Source organism: Pyrus communis, chromosome 8 (genome assembly GCF_041283825.1).
Source record: "Pyrus communis isolate YQ-2024b chromosome 8, ASM4128382v1, whole genome shotgun sequence".
In the NCBI taxonomy this organism is placed as follows: Eukaryota; Viridiplantae; Streptophyta; class Magnoliopsida; order Rosales; family Rosaceae; genus Pyrus; species Pyrus communis.
Genome location: NC_142572.1, coordinates 16,537,361 through 16,551,113, shown reverse-complemented (window position 1 = coordinate 16,551,113; position 13,753 = coordinate 16,537,361). Strand labels below are relative to the sequence as shown.

Sequence of the window (13,753 nt, the reverse complement as noted above, 5' to 3'; positions counted from 1 at the left end):
CAAAAAGGCTTAATTTGGTGATTAGCATTGCATGATTTGATCAAAAAGGCGAATTGGTGGCTGGAGGGGAGCAGCAAATTACATGCAAGTAGTGTAAGCTTCATCTTGACCAATGATCAGTTCAAGAATACCAAATTACCAATTGGTATTCACAATTTTTAATATTTATATTGTGGGTTGAGTTGAAACTTGACGAGTACATTTACTGATTGAAAGAATATGAGAATTTTGACGAGTAGATTTATTGCTAGATTATGAAGTCTTAATGTATAAAATCTGTAGAATTTGTGAATAATTGACGAGTGCATTTATGCATGCAACGAACGTACATTTGGAGTGTTTGAATAAAAGAGCCTACATTATAATGCTAGACACACTAAGTTTTCGTCATTTATTAAATTTCTTTTTTACTAGGTGGTGCTACATAAATCAAATTCATGTACTAAATGGCGCTTCAAATTCATATATAGTGTTTTTTTATTATAACTATTAATCAAATTTCAACTTGAATAAAAATTTTGATTGGTAGCACATCATTTGGTGTACTAATTTGGCGCAAAAAAACAATTTTGCACTCTTGCTAGTTTTATGTATTTTCTATAATTTTTCTGTACTTTTAAATGAGACAAATCTTCCTCTTATCCATAAGCTTGTAACCAAGGTTTTAAAAGACTCTAGGCGATAGTCAGACGGAAGGCTGAAGCCTAGAGCCTAGGCGCCCGCCTAGGCGGATTTAAGTAAATCTATTATATTTCGTATAAATAAGTGTTTGCATATACTTTAAATATATATAATTTCATCATAAACTACAAAATAGAATGACATATATATTATGAAGTGTTGGAACACAATGAAAACATAATGTGTGCTCATTTAAGTATGCAACAAGTCTCTTACAATTTATTGAAAAAAATAAAATGCAAAATGAAAGTTATCTATTTTTTGTTTAAGTGAGTCACAACCTAGGCAGGTGCTTAGGTTGGTCTGGGCAAGCTAGGCAGGTGCCTAGGTGGTCTAGGCGGGCGCCTTAGCAGGTTTAGGCGCCATTTCTTAATTTTCAAACGTCTAGGCATTAATTGGGCGGTGGCCAACTTCCTAGGGGCTAGGCAGCGCTAGGCGGCGCTAGGCAGGAATTTTTAGAACAGTACTTGTAATAGAAAAATTGATAATATATGAAACATTTTCATCCAACCAAAATTTCAAACAACAAAAAACCCAATAGATGATATTAAACCCAATGGATGATATTACACGATCACCTTGGTCATTGTTTTAATTATTAAACAAATATATATATGGTTACAAATCATAATACTTTTTTAATTTAGATTGTATATATCTGGATATTCAGATAATTAACGTAGGATTAATCAATAGCAGTAGTGCGGTTGGGAAATTGATATGATTAATTAGGAGGAAGGTGGAAGTTTCCCCTGAAGAAAAGATGAGATGAAGGTAAGTGATCGCTGCGGTTGATAGCTGGGAACCATATGACCTGCTCCTCTTATTGTGGTAAATGTCAATCCTTTGTACCCAGCCACATATCCTCCAACCTGCCAGCCCATTGCACCATAATTAAGGAAAATGTGTCTTCCCATCTTGCATTGACATGTATAATTAATGTACGGGGTTACGCTTTTGTACCATATCTACATGTTACAACACATGTTTTATCTGTTACTACTAAATATATTCTAAAATATAAACAAACTCATCATCTACCCATATTATAGATGTGGACTAATTGTTGACATTGAATTTCATATTGATAAAAGGAGGGATCTTACATGAGCTTATAAGTAATTAGGCTACTTTTCATATGGTCAATTGTTTTTATGGTGATACCCAACTTTCTTCACGGTATCAGAGTAGGTTATTTTGCGTGTAAAGTCCAATGGCCCACGTGCTCCACATTGTAAAGCAACATATTGTGTTGTAGCAATGTAGAATAACAATGGAGGTTTCAGAGAGAGAGAGAGAGAGAGAGAGAGAGAGAGAGAGAGAGAGAGAGAGAGAGAGAGAGAGAGAGAGAGAGAGAGAGAGAGAGAGAGAGGAATGAATTCTTGTATATTTTCTTATTAGAGATACAATGCTTACATGAAATGTTATATATTCTTCTAACTAATAAGGCTTGCTTGCACACTATGTCGCAACAATCTCAACAACCTTTAACTACCTTATAACAACCATACTAATTTATTGACACATGGCATCCTATCTAACCATTCATCTTATACTGTTATCATCCTCCCTCAAGCTTAGGAGAAGGATCACGAAGCCTGAGATTGCAGCAGTGAGTATGAAATAATGGTGCAAATAACCCTTTAGTCAGAATATCAGCAAATTGTTCATTGGAAAAGACAAACTACATTTGAATTAGTTGTTTGGCAACTCTTTCTCACACAAAATGCACATCAATCTCTATGTGATTTGTTCTTTGATGCATCATTGGATTGTAGGTAAGGGGAATAGCTGATAGATTGTCACAAAACATTATAGATGGAGTTGGGATTGAAATTTGCAAGAAGGCAAATAGCTGTCTTATCCAATCAATCTCAGCAGCTGTTGTAGCAATTGCTCTATACTCAGCTTCAGTAGATTAACGAGACATTGTGTTTTGTTTCTTTGAAGACCAAGATATTGGATTGTGTCCCATGAAAACAACCAATCTAATTGTGGATCTTCGACCATTGGGATTCCCAGCCTAGTCAGCATAACTGAATGCATTTAACTCCAGTGCTCCTTTAACATACTGAATGCCATAATTCAACGTACCTTTATAAGGTATCTAAGTATCATTTTCACAGCCAAATAATGTGACTCCATAGGGCAATGCATGAACTGACACACCTGGTGCACAGAGCATGCAATTTTAAGTCTTGTAAATGTGATATATACTACAAAGCTCCCACTATGCTTCTGTATAGCTTAGGATTGTTAAAGGGTACTCCATCATCCTTAAGAAGTCTGTTATAAGGTAAGCAAGGGGTAGCACAGAGCTTTGACTGATGCATTTCTATTTTTGTTAACAAATCATTGACATATTTATGCTGAGACAAAATCAATCCTTCTGCAGTCTGTGTAATTTGAATGCCAAAGAAGTAGTTTTGAGGTCCCAAATCTTTGATATCAAACTTTGTTGCTAATGCAGAAATAATTTCTTTTATGGCATCATTTGCACTCCCTATGATGATTATATCATCCACATAAAGTAGGAGAATCACCACCTCAAAACCAACATGTTTAATAGATAGTGATGTGTCTACATAAGTGGTTTGAAAACCCAGAGAAGGCAAGAAATTTGTAAATCTCTCATTCCATGCCCTTGGAGCCTGTTTTAAACCATATAAGGACTTGTGAACTTTACAAACTAAGGTAGAGTGTAAGGAATTCACAAAGCCATGAGGTTGTGCCACATACACTCTTCTTGCAAGATTCCATGCAAAAATGCATTTTTTACATCGAGTTGTCTCACAGACCATCCAAAATGTGTAGCTAAAGGAAGAACAAGCCTTATTGTAGTAGGTTTAACCATAGGACTGAATGTTTTACCATAGTCTATACCTACCTCTTGATTGAATCCCTTTGCCACAAGTCTAGCCTTGTACCTTGAAATGGTTCCATCTGCATGTCTTTTGATCTTAAATACCCACTTACACCCCAAAAGGTTTCTACTTGATGGTAAAGGAACCAAAGACTAAGTGTTTTGAGAGTGTAAAGCTTGTATTTCCTCTTCCATAACAACAGTGTTTTCACTTGTGATAGACATTGGTTTTAAATAAGCTTCAGAAATGGAACTTGTTGGAAGTACAAATGATTTTTGTGAAAAAGAAGGATATGGAAAATCACACTCATCAAATATGACATGTCTAGAAATGTAAATCCTTTATGAACTAACTTCAAAGCATATGTATCCGTTGTATTTAGATGCATATCCTAGAAAAATGCATTTTTTGGTTAATGGTTGTAACTTGTTACTGGTATAAGGCTTCAATAATGGAAAGCATGCACAACCAAATATCCTGAGGTGTTGAACTTCTGGAATTGATTGAAATAAGACCTCAAATGGTGATTGATTATGTAAGGTTGATGATGGCATCCTATTAATAAGGTATATTGCAGTTTGACGTGCAAAAGACTAGAAAATGGCAGGTATAGACGCATTTTGTAACACTGTGATTAAGGTTTCAACAATGTGTCTATGCTTTCTTTCTGCCAACCTATTAAGAAAGGTAATTTGCAAAATTTTCCTTGTAAACATGAGTGACACAGTGAAGGTGAAACATCAGAGGGTACTGAAATATTAGACTTTCTAAGTGTAGTTGAAACAATAGAATTAGAGGGGTGACCTAGCCTGCTATGCCAGAAACTGGAAAGTCACTTGTTGTCTAAGAAATCAAACTTTGAATGCTTGATGCTGAATTATAGTTGGTCTTGATATTGGTATTAAATAATACCCATTATTACACTAGCCCTTTATAAACTCCTCCCTGTCTCTTTGTCCTGAATCCAGAAATTAAAAGCATCAAAGATTAACCAGCAAATATTATCTAGACAAATCCTATGTATAGATCACAAATTCTGAGTAATTCTTGGAACATATAGGACCAAATTAAGCTTTAAGGGTTGTATAGGTGTATGAATTAGAGAATATCCAATATGTGATATTGGTAGACATGCACCATTTGCAGTTTGAATTGTCTTTGTGGATGGGAAAGAAGTAGCCAAGGATAGATTTTGCAAATCAGCAGTGAAATGGTTTGTTGCTCATAAGTCTATAAACCAGAATTGTTGAGAAGAAGCATTAGAGTTTAAAGGAGGTTGTGAGGAAGCCACATGCATTGCAGTTATTTGATGAGCATTTCCAAATACATTTGCATTTCTGAAGTGACAAAATTGAGCAGTATGGTTCTTCTTGCCACATATTTGACACCCTTCAAGTACTACTGACATTATCAGTATTTTTGAATCTGCATCTATCAATAAGATGTCCAAATTTTCCACAGATTTGATATGCTAAATGTGTTGGAGGTGCACCAAGAATGCCAAAAGCAGAATTATTATAGTTGTTTCTTGAACTTCCAAATCGAAAATTAGAATTGTACTTGGAATTATAGTTGAATTTGCCTCTGCCCTTGTTCTTGTTATAGTTATTCTTGAAGTAGGTAGCCTGAGTGCCCCCATCATAAAAACCAGGAGATTGAGTACTTGAATACCCTTTATTCGAATTGCCAGAAAACCCTTGGTTGTGATTACCAAAGTACTCTTGGGATGAAAGTGATGAGTTCTTGGAACTGGACTCAGAATTCTTGGCAACCATTGCATAGAGAAATGGTGTAACAGTAGTGTTTTCAACCATTGCTTCTTCAGCAAGCAATTGGGATCTCAAATTTTTGATAGAGATAACTCTTTCTCTACCTCTAATGATAGACCTTATAATATTATACTCCCCTGGTAAGCCATTAAGTGTTAATATGGCAATATCATCAACTTCGAATAATACTCTGCAGCTGCTAAATATTCTCAAGCTTCCTTGATTCTCTGCAAATACTAGGATATTGAATCAGTGCCTTTCTTGATATTTTGCAACTCAGATTTCATTTGGAAAATAGTTGCATGAGTGACAATGGAAAACTGTTCTTTGAGCCGATTCCATAAATATTGAGAACTTGTGCTTCCAATAGCACATGACACAGCCGATGAAGATAGTGCAACAGTAATGAGTTGCATCAAGGCATGATCATACATTTTCCAAATCTTGTAGGCATTGGTTTCGGTTCTTGATGATGAATCCCCATAATCTACTTCAAATTCCCCTAAACCAGATGAAACAAATCTTTCAGGACAAGGGTTATACCCATCTAAGAACTCCATAATTCCATGGCTTTCGAGTAGCAACTAAATATGAAAAATCCAAGTAAGATAGTTGGAATCATCGAGCTTGGCAGTCATAAACGTAGAAACAGTAGAGATAAGAGATGTGATGGGTGATTGCACGATTTGTAATTGATTGGCAGTCACCATTGTAACCTTTAGTTGAAGAATTGTGAATGAGATATGATCAAACACCTGGAATGCACGACCTAGACAAAGAAAGAACTTAGAAACTTTAGTTTCAAGATCAAGAAGTAGAGAAGAAGAAGATCTTGGATGGCGGAAGCAAGAAATTCAAGATCGAAGTAACCTTTCAAGCAAGAAGAGCTTGACAGGTGAAAGATACCATATAAAGCAACATATGGTGTTGCAGTAATGCAGTAACAATGGAGGTTTCAGAGAGAGAGAAATGTAGAAAGTGAGAGGAATGAATTCTTGTATACTTTCTTATTAGAGATACAAAGCTTACATGAATTGTTATATATTCTTCTAACTAATAAGGCTTGCTTGCACACTATGTCACAACAATCTCAACAACCTTTAACTACCTTATAACAACCATACTAATCTATTGACACATGGCATCCTATCTAACCATTCATCTTATACTGTTATCACATGTCACCCTGTTTATGTTGTTCACGTGTTTAGCTTGAAAATTCCTCACACGGTGTGTTGAGAATGAATCTCACATTAATGGGAAGAGGGACGTTGCATGGGCTTAAAAGTAAGTTGGACTACTCCCCACATATTGTCATTTAGTTGTACGGTGAAACTTCAACTTTCTTCACTAATAACATCCACCTCCCAATTACTTATTTATTTCCGAATGATTGTGGTAAAATGTAGTCACAAAGATGTGGACGTTAAGTACCTGTCCATTTGAATACCAGGCTCGCCATGGAGTTTGTAGGGGCAATTTGAAAGTGTTTATGGCGTATCTAGAAGATGTGACTGGTACTCTCCCATCAATATCTCCACTGCAGATTGCATTTAACATGAAATCTCAGCTGCTATATATAGATTAGTAAAATGTAATTGCAGTACATATGCATATGTTTATATCTATGTAACATGCTGATATAATTAATTATACTTAATCAATTGTTTAATGAAAATTAATCTTCTGAAGAGGAAGGGGAACATTGGGATCACTCTACACTATCTTACATCAATTCAAGGGTTTCACCTGTATATCCATAAACTTATCCCGCTTGCTATAAGCTGCTTTATGGTGGGTAGAATGGTGGTTGGGCTGTCTGTCCATCCAACTCCACTAGAGGCAACGATTAAAAATGAGAGTTAGTTATATAAAACACGTTTCTCTCGTAAAACCGTCTAACAATATCGTTAACAAACAAACAAAAAATAAAAATAAAAAATAACGGTCTAACAATATAACATAATTTATTAGTGGCAATGCAACTCAGGGCCGAGGTATTCCCTAGCCCCCATCCCCTACGTGCTCCCTTCATTTTTTTTAATTACCAATTTATGAAGCATTTTAGCAAATTAAGCATCATCACTAAAGTCATCCTGCACTCTTTTAAGTACATATATGCAGAATGACATTTTTAGGATGCCAGTAACACCTAAAAATGACTCTTGGTATAGTGCATAATTCATGTACAATTAAGCAATAAAGAAAGTTTGTCCGAAAGCATATCATATACCCGCAAGCTGACCACTCTGTAGGTTTTGCATGAAGAGCCGCTTGAACCTCCTTAAGATTTAGATAGGTTTTCACATAATTGTCAGAGCATGGATCAAAATCATCAATCTGTATCAGGATATATAACATACCATCCCAATTAATCATTATTTGAAGGTTTAATTCAGTCAAATGCATATTATTCCTTTAATATCAAGCTCTAGCTACAGATAGACTTACAGAAGATTTTGAGAGAGATTTAGTGGGTTCTGATGTTTTGCAAGGGGGAGCATAAATGTTGTAAATATCAACATTTCCAAGCTCCTCCTCAACTTGACTTCGATATTTGTCACATGCACTGGAGAAATTGCCCGAAGAAAAATCACAATATTTGTGTATCCCTGCATTCGTCTCGTCGGAATTCATAGAATGTGTCCACACATAATCGTAAATCCCCAGTTCACCAGTACTATCATCGATCCAAGCATTTCCAATCTGTATGAATAATACGTGAAATTTTTTAGTGCGACGATCACATCGGCACATGGTACTGATAATAATTTGCGTTATGACATGGATGAACAATGAAATTGATATTTCATAGGTTATGATATGATATTAAACATATACACTTTTCATAACCTGAATGGATTAGTAACACAACGTGGTGATTTGGCAGACAAACATTACTTAAACAACAAGATATTATTATATAAACTCTACGTAGAATTAATGAATAATTACTCACTGCAATTCCTTTGAGATTGATTTTCGTTTGCTTCGTGACTTTGTTGTTTAAGAGAATGGTGGAGGCAAGTTGAGGTACGTAATGACCGGCGTAGCTCTCTCCGATGATGAAGAAGTCTCTGGTTTTATATTGGGGAAATCTCTCCAGCCAGTTCACAAGAAATTTATAGGAGTCCTCTGCTGTTCTCTTGTCACCCACGTCTCCATAGTCGGATGTTGTGTATGAATATGAGAACCCAACTCCTGCTGGTGACTCCAAGAAGATCACGTTTGCCACTGCCACACAATTTTATGGTGCTTATTATTATAATGAGTCTAAAGTTAGCGTGTTGCTTCAATACTACGGGTATTTTAAACGTTGTTTGATTTCTACAATTGTTAAATTTTCTATTTTCAATCTCAGCTTCTCATTTTTCGTACCAGTGTTACGTCCTATTAAAAAATTTTTTTGCTAAAGTTGACAGAATTTTTGTAACTATTTGGGGAGAGAAAGGACATGTAGTGCTCATTATTTAGTTGCTTGATTAATTAGTAATTACCGTTGTTCCAAGCATAGTCATTTCTGAATAGTGTCTTTCTATCATTATTGACTCTGAAGGGTCCAATTTCTTCCATGGCTCCATATCCCAAAGATGAGCATCCTGGTCCTGCATGTACACAACAGAAATCATGCACAAGAATATTGGAGGTGCGTGGCATCGGTGTAGTATGAAACTGTTGGCTGATATTAAATGACAAGTTAGCATTGAGGTCGTGCATCACCAAAGGAAATGTTAAATTTTAAGTGGATTGTCTTGTAATAAAATTTAGCAAATAGAGGCTTCAATTGATATATCAATTCTATGTGGATTAACATAAATATTGTATGTGTGAAATATGAGATATGGCCATGTCAGCATTGAGTTTTTTTTTTCTTTTTCTTTTTTGAGAAAAAGCATTGAGTTCTTAGAAGATGGTGTATCTGGCTGCTGGTTATAGTGACTACTTGGAGCTAAGACAAGTTTGTTAGCTCTGATTTTTAAGCCATCTAAGAGCTGTGAACAGTTGGAGGTGGCAGTGCTGTAGCATGAAATTCGTTTTAGTATGACATGCAAGGTTTCTTCTTTCCTCAGTATGGTTTTCATAGCATGTAGAATTTGCAGTGTCAAATAATGTATAATTGGAGCAACTTTTGGCTCTGCTAGCTTGTTATCATACCACGTACATAAAATTAATCAAGGAATAACTTAAACTTCAGTCACAATCCAAACAATTTCCAAATTTTGGGATTTGTGTCATGTAATGGGAGTTAACCACTAGTTCATGATTAAACAGTAATTAGACTTCATAACTTCATACTAAATTAGCCCGTCCCAAGTAGTTGTGGCAAGAACAATGTGAATTGCCAAAAGTACTTTCGTGCGTGTCTTGCATGTGTTTTCCTTTCACGAAGAAAGGAAATGGTATGCCCACTACAAAGTGGGAATGAGACTATACAACACATTACATGGCTCAAAACCATTCAAACAACTGGGTAACAGTTATTTTCATACCAATAGAATCTTCTAGCATAGTGGCATGGACATAAAGTATCTTCATTTGGTGGTGGACCTTTTAACTCTTTTCGGTTTTCACGAGTAAACTATTTAATGATGCTCTAGAATATCGAATATATCAGAGTTTTTAATTGTCAGATTTTAATTTTATACTTTTAATCAAAGATCTAAAGATTAAAAAGTTTGAAATATCCGATACTCCAAAGTATCATAGAAAAGATGATATCCTCATGATTTCCTCAAGAATTATACCACTCAATACGTGTTACATTTATATCTATTGGAAAACACACTACATGCATACAGGGACAGTTGGTGTTCAACAGCACAAGATTAGTGGAAATTCTTGCAAGCTAGTGTTGTCCACCTAGCTAGCTACTTGGCTGGCCAGGAAATACATGGGATGTAAACCCCATATGCATATCATTCTTTTTGACTTTAAGCACTAGTTGTATATATCGTGGTTGCTTACATCAAATTTTATGATGATATATAGCTAAACAACAAACCGACCGATATCGTCTTAAGTCCATTATTATAGTGGTTCTAGCTGTTTTCGAGTGTTCTTTTCCCTTAAAATAAGATTGCTGTCACAAATGATGATGTTATCATGTTATCCATGGATTTGTTGTTTTCTTATTCAAATTAACTAAAACTTACTCCGAGTGGTTATATACATTTTGACCAAAAAACAAAAAGAGTGAGTCTATAGTTTGTTACGAATAAATGTTCAAATAAAAATTTTCATGTATAGCCTAATAATATATTCGCTGAAGCTGGCATTTTATATACCTATAGTAGATTTTCACCGTGATTTCGGATATGTGACATATGGTCGTTCCTAGTTTTTTTTTACTGGAATGATGTCCTACAAGTTACAAGTGCCATAGAAAGTGATAGAATATGGTAATACATACATCTTTTCTTAGACGTCAGCCGGATATGTTTAAGTTGTAGACTCATGTCACTTTAAATTAAGAAGGTAAGAAACTTAATGACAAACTTTATAAGCACAAGCATAATCCACCACCAACATCATTGATATATTGTAGCTTAACCATCTATTACAAGGTGTTGAGTTTTACTACAAAAAATGTCAGTGATATTAGGGGTGTAAACTCTCACATATTAATTGCATATTAATTGTCGTATGACTGATGTGAAATCATATTCTCTAACACTTCAAGAATAGAATAATTGTATAGTAAAACTTCTAAGCAATATTTACCTCCATTTAACCATAGCACCAAAGGTTTAGTTGATGAATCCTGGGGCGACTCTACAAAGTAGTAGAACAATGCTCTCCCGGCTTTCTGGTCCACAGTAACATACCCTGCATATTGGTCAAAGTTTACGCCTTGAGGTTGTCCTGGCAAAGAACCAATCTTATCAGCTTCCTTCAACCCATCTTGGAGTCCAACATAAACTGGTGAAAATTGGTCATCGGCAACATTTGAGCCATCCCATAAGTCTGCCCGAGGAGGATTCGCAGATTTGCGAGACTTAATCAACTTGTTGAGGTTGTCGATTTGGTTGGCGTTGCATGATATGATGAGAAAGGTTAACTGGTAGCTGGAGAGGAGAAGCAAACATTTAAGTAGTGAAAGATTCATGATCTCCAGTAATTTTGTTGCTTGAATATGCTGGTGGACTAGTAGCATCAAACGCTAGCTTTTAGTATTTATAGGAATAAAGTCAACAACTGAAAGTTTGGGAGGAGAATACTAAGGCCTTAGCTTTGGGACAACATACAGCATATATACCATGACCTGTGGCCATCCACATCCTATCATTGTCAAAAGATTCAAGAAAGCTTTTTCTTCGGACATAAATATGCGGATCGAAACCATATGCATCTAGCTTAGAATTAGAGAAAAAAGGATGTTTAAGTGTAATTGTGTGGCATAGTACTCAACGCTGTCACATGATGGTAGTAGCGGAGCTACACTAGGGCAATGGGTGTTCACGATCCCAAAAACCTAGTGTTTTTTCTTTTGCAATTTTTTTCTTGACCCCTTAACCAATGCAGATAGTACCTAATTTGATGGTTTAGTTGGAGCGGTGGCAGATAGTTTTGCATATATTTGAGATCATCCAGTTGAAATTTTGGCTTTATCAATTTTCATTTGAACTGGACTTACAAATTTTACTTTCTCTTTCATGCGGGTTGGTATTTGTTTGGTCACTTTGTGCACTACATATGTTCATCTGTCACTTGCCCAATGATAATATTTCAGAGTTGTATCTTAATTACGTCTCTTATAAATAGTTTTAGGCAACTATCTTCTTATCAAAAATGTGTTTGTGTCTTGATACTTTCATGACAATTTATAAAACCATACATTGTTTATCCATTAATGATGAAGTTTTAGTGTTCTTTTTAATTTGTTGAATTGAACTGTTAATTGGACATAGGTAATGTAAATTCTGTAGTGTTAACCTTGTGAGATTCTTCTAGTCTTCTAAGATTCATAGTCACTGACCACGTATGTATACTTATAAGGTTAATTCATTCAATTAGTTTTTTTTTTTTTTTTCTTTTTTTGTTGAAAGCTTATTTATTATGACCCTATTATTATAAAATTCTGACTTCGTCATTGCGTGATAGTATTACTAATTTATATATTATAAGATAAATGGTTTTAATTTGTTATATCATGTATCGGTACTACGTACCCTCTCACCTCCAAAATCACTCGCTAGTTAGATTCTTATTTGTTTGTGCTAAATGAGAACACAGTTGTTCATTCATTTTTAATTCATATTAATTAACATGACACATCTAAAGATTCTAAGCTACGATTTTCGTGTCCAATTATTAAAATTTCCTAGAACAAGGGTACTTGTGCTTTGAATGCCGCAGATTTCAGTCCCTTGATTGGATAATTAGTTTAGCAAGTTTGGATATTTCTATTAATTAAAACTGACAATATAAGGATAAATTTTTAGTGTGACCGTTACATAATCATTTGGTTCTATTATCTTATGTGTTGTAATATAGATGAGCAATAAGGTTTATATGTCACCGTGCTAAGATTATAATATTAATGTTGAGGTCCAAAAGTGTCACATGCAAGCGCCCAATCAAGTCTTAGAGCCCAATTGTTATACAAGCCTCAAGTCGAGCCCAAGTACATGCAGAAGTGCAGAATCGAGAAGGAGTTATGTTCATAATTATGCCATGCTACGTTAATCAAGCCACACATTCATGTAAATCAAACCACGCTTGTGCAAACTCATGCCTATTCGTCACACCAAGTTTTATCATGTTAATCACTATTCATACTAAGATAGGCCCAAGTCATGCCCGGGGCTTGTCAAGTGAATTGTGGTGTGCATGGTTACGGAAGTTCATTGGGCAGTCAAGATTGTGGAAGATTTTGGGTTGTTTGGGAGCCTAAAAATCCAATCCAATAACCTCTTTATTCCGCGTAGTTAAGTTTGAGAGAGAACTAGCGTAGTTTCCTCATTTCCCTAGCAACTTGACCAACTTAGTTAGGAATGAACCAAATCCTAAGCCTTAAAGTCACGTGAAAGCCTAGCAAGGCATGCATTTAATGAAGAGAGATGCTGACTTTCCTTTCCTATCTCACGTAGAAGATCAAAGCCTGAAAGCTAGAAGACACATTACTTATAGTAACACCTATAGAAGACTGAAGAACTAGGGAGTACCTTGCACCAAAACGAAAGTGGCAGAAGAACTAGGGAGAAAAGGGAGAAAAGGCAGAAAAGGCCAAGCAACAATTAGAGATTTTGTAGGAACCCTAGAAAGGAATCATTCACCTACAAAACAGGTATCATAAGCCATTAGAGAACAAACATAGGAAGGAGAATTCAAACATTAGGGAGAGAAACACAAAACCATCTTTCTACAACTCAGAATTCAAACATAGGAAGGAAATCTCTTACTCACGAGAAAAATTTGTGTGGGGCTCGAGAATTTATC

General features: G+C 35.5%; 1 protein-coding gene across 4 annotated transcripts; it reads right to left on the bottom strand.

Annotated features, from left to right (window-relative positions):
• Nucleotides 1-1,197: 1,197 nt before the first annotated feature.
• Nucleotides 1,198-11,665, bottom strand: LOC137718410 (serine carboxypeptidase 1). 4 transcript variants are annotated; one of them, XM_068457952.2, is made up of 8 exons: nt 11,036-11,665; nt 8,812-8,919; nt 8,274-8,548; nt 7,766-8,020; nt 7,548-7,654; nt 7,064-7,150; nt 6,749-6,854; nt 1,198-1,553 (listed from the first exon to the last, which is right to left on the bottom strand). In XM_068457952.2, exons 1-8 carry the CDS (start codon nt 11,466-11,468, stop codon nt 1,410-1,412), a joined length of 1,515 nt encoding a protein of 504 aa, XP_068314053.2. In that variant the 5' UTR covers nt 11,469-11,665; the 3' UTR covers nt 1,198-1,409. The 4 variants fall into 4 exon arrangements, with proteins under 4 accessions (XP_068314053.2, XP_088555344.1, XP_088555345.1 ...); XM_088699218.1 differs by having other exon boundaries at nt 1,198-1,649; nt 11,036-11,604; XM_088699219.1 differs by having other exon boundaries at nt 1,198-1,649; nt 7,548-7,597; nt 11,036-11,571.
• Nucleotides 11,666-13,753: the final 2,088 nt, after the last annotated feature.

Excerpts from the sequence above, each read along its gene's own strand:
- LOC137718410 (XM_088699218.1), bottom strand. The coding sequence starts at position 11,468 with ATGCTACTAGTCCACCAGCATATTCAAGCAACAAAATTACTGGAGATC. Across the intron at positions 7,151-7,547 it reads ACAGAGTGGTCAGCTTGCGG|TGGAGTTGGATGGACAGACA; the intron begins GTATATGATATG and ends CGTTGCCTCTAG. Across the intron at positions 1,650-6,748 it reads CCTGGTATTCAAATGGACAG|ATATGGTACAAAAGCGTAAC; the intron begins GTACTTAACGTC and ends TGTAACATGTAG.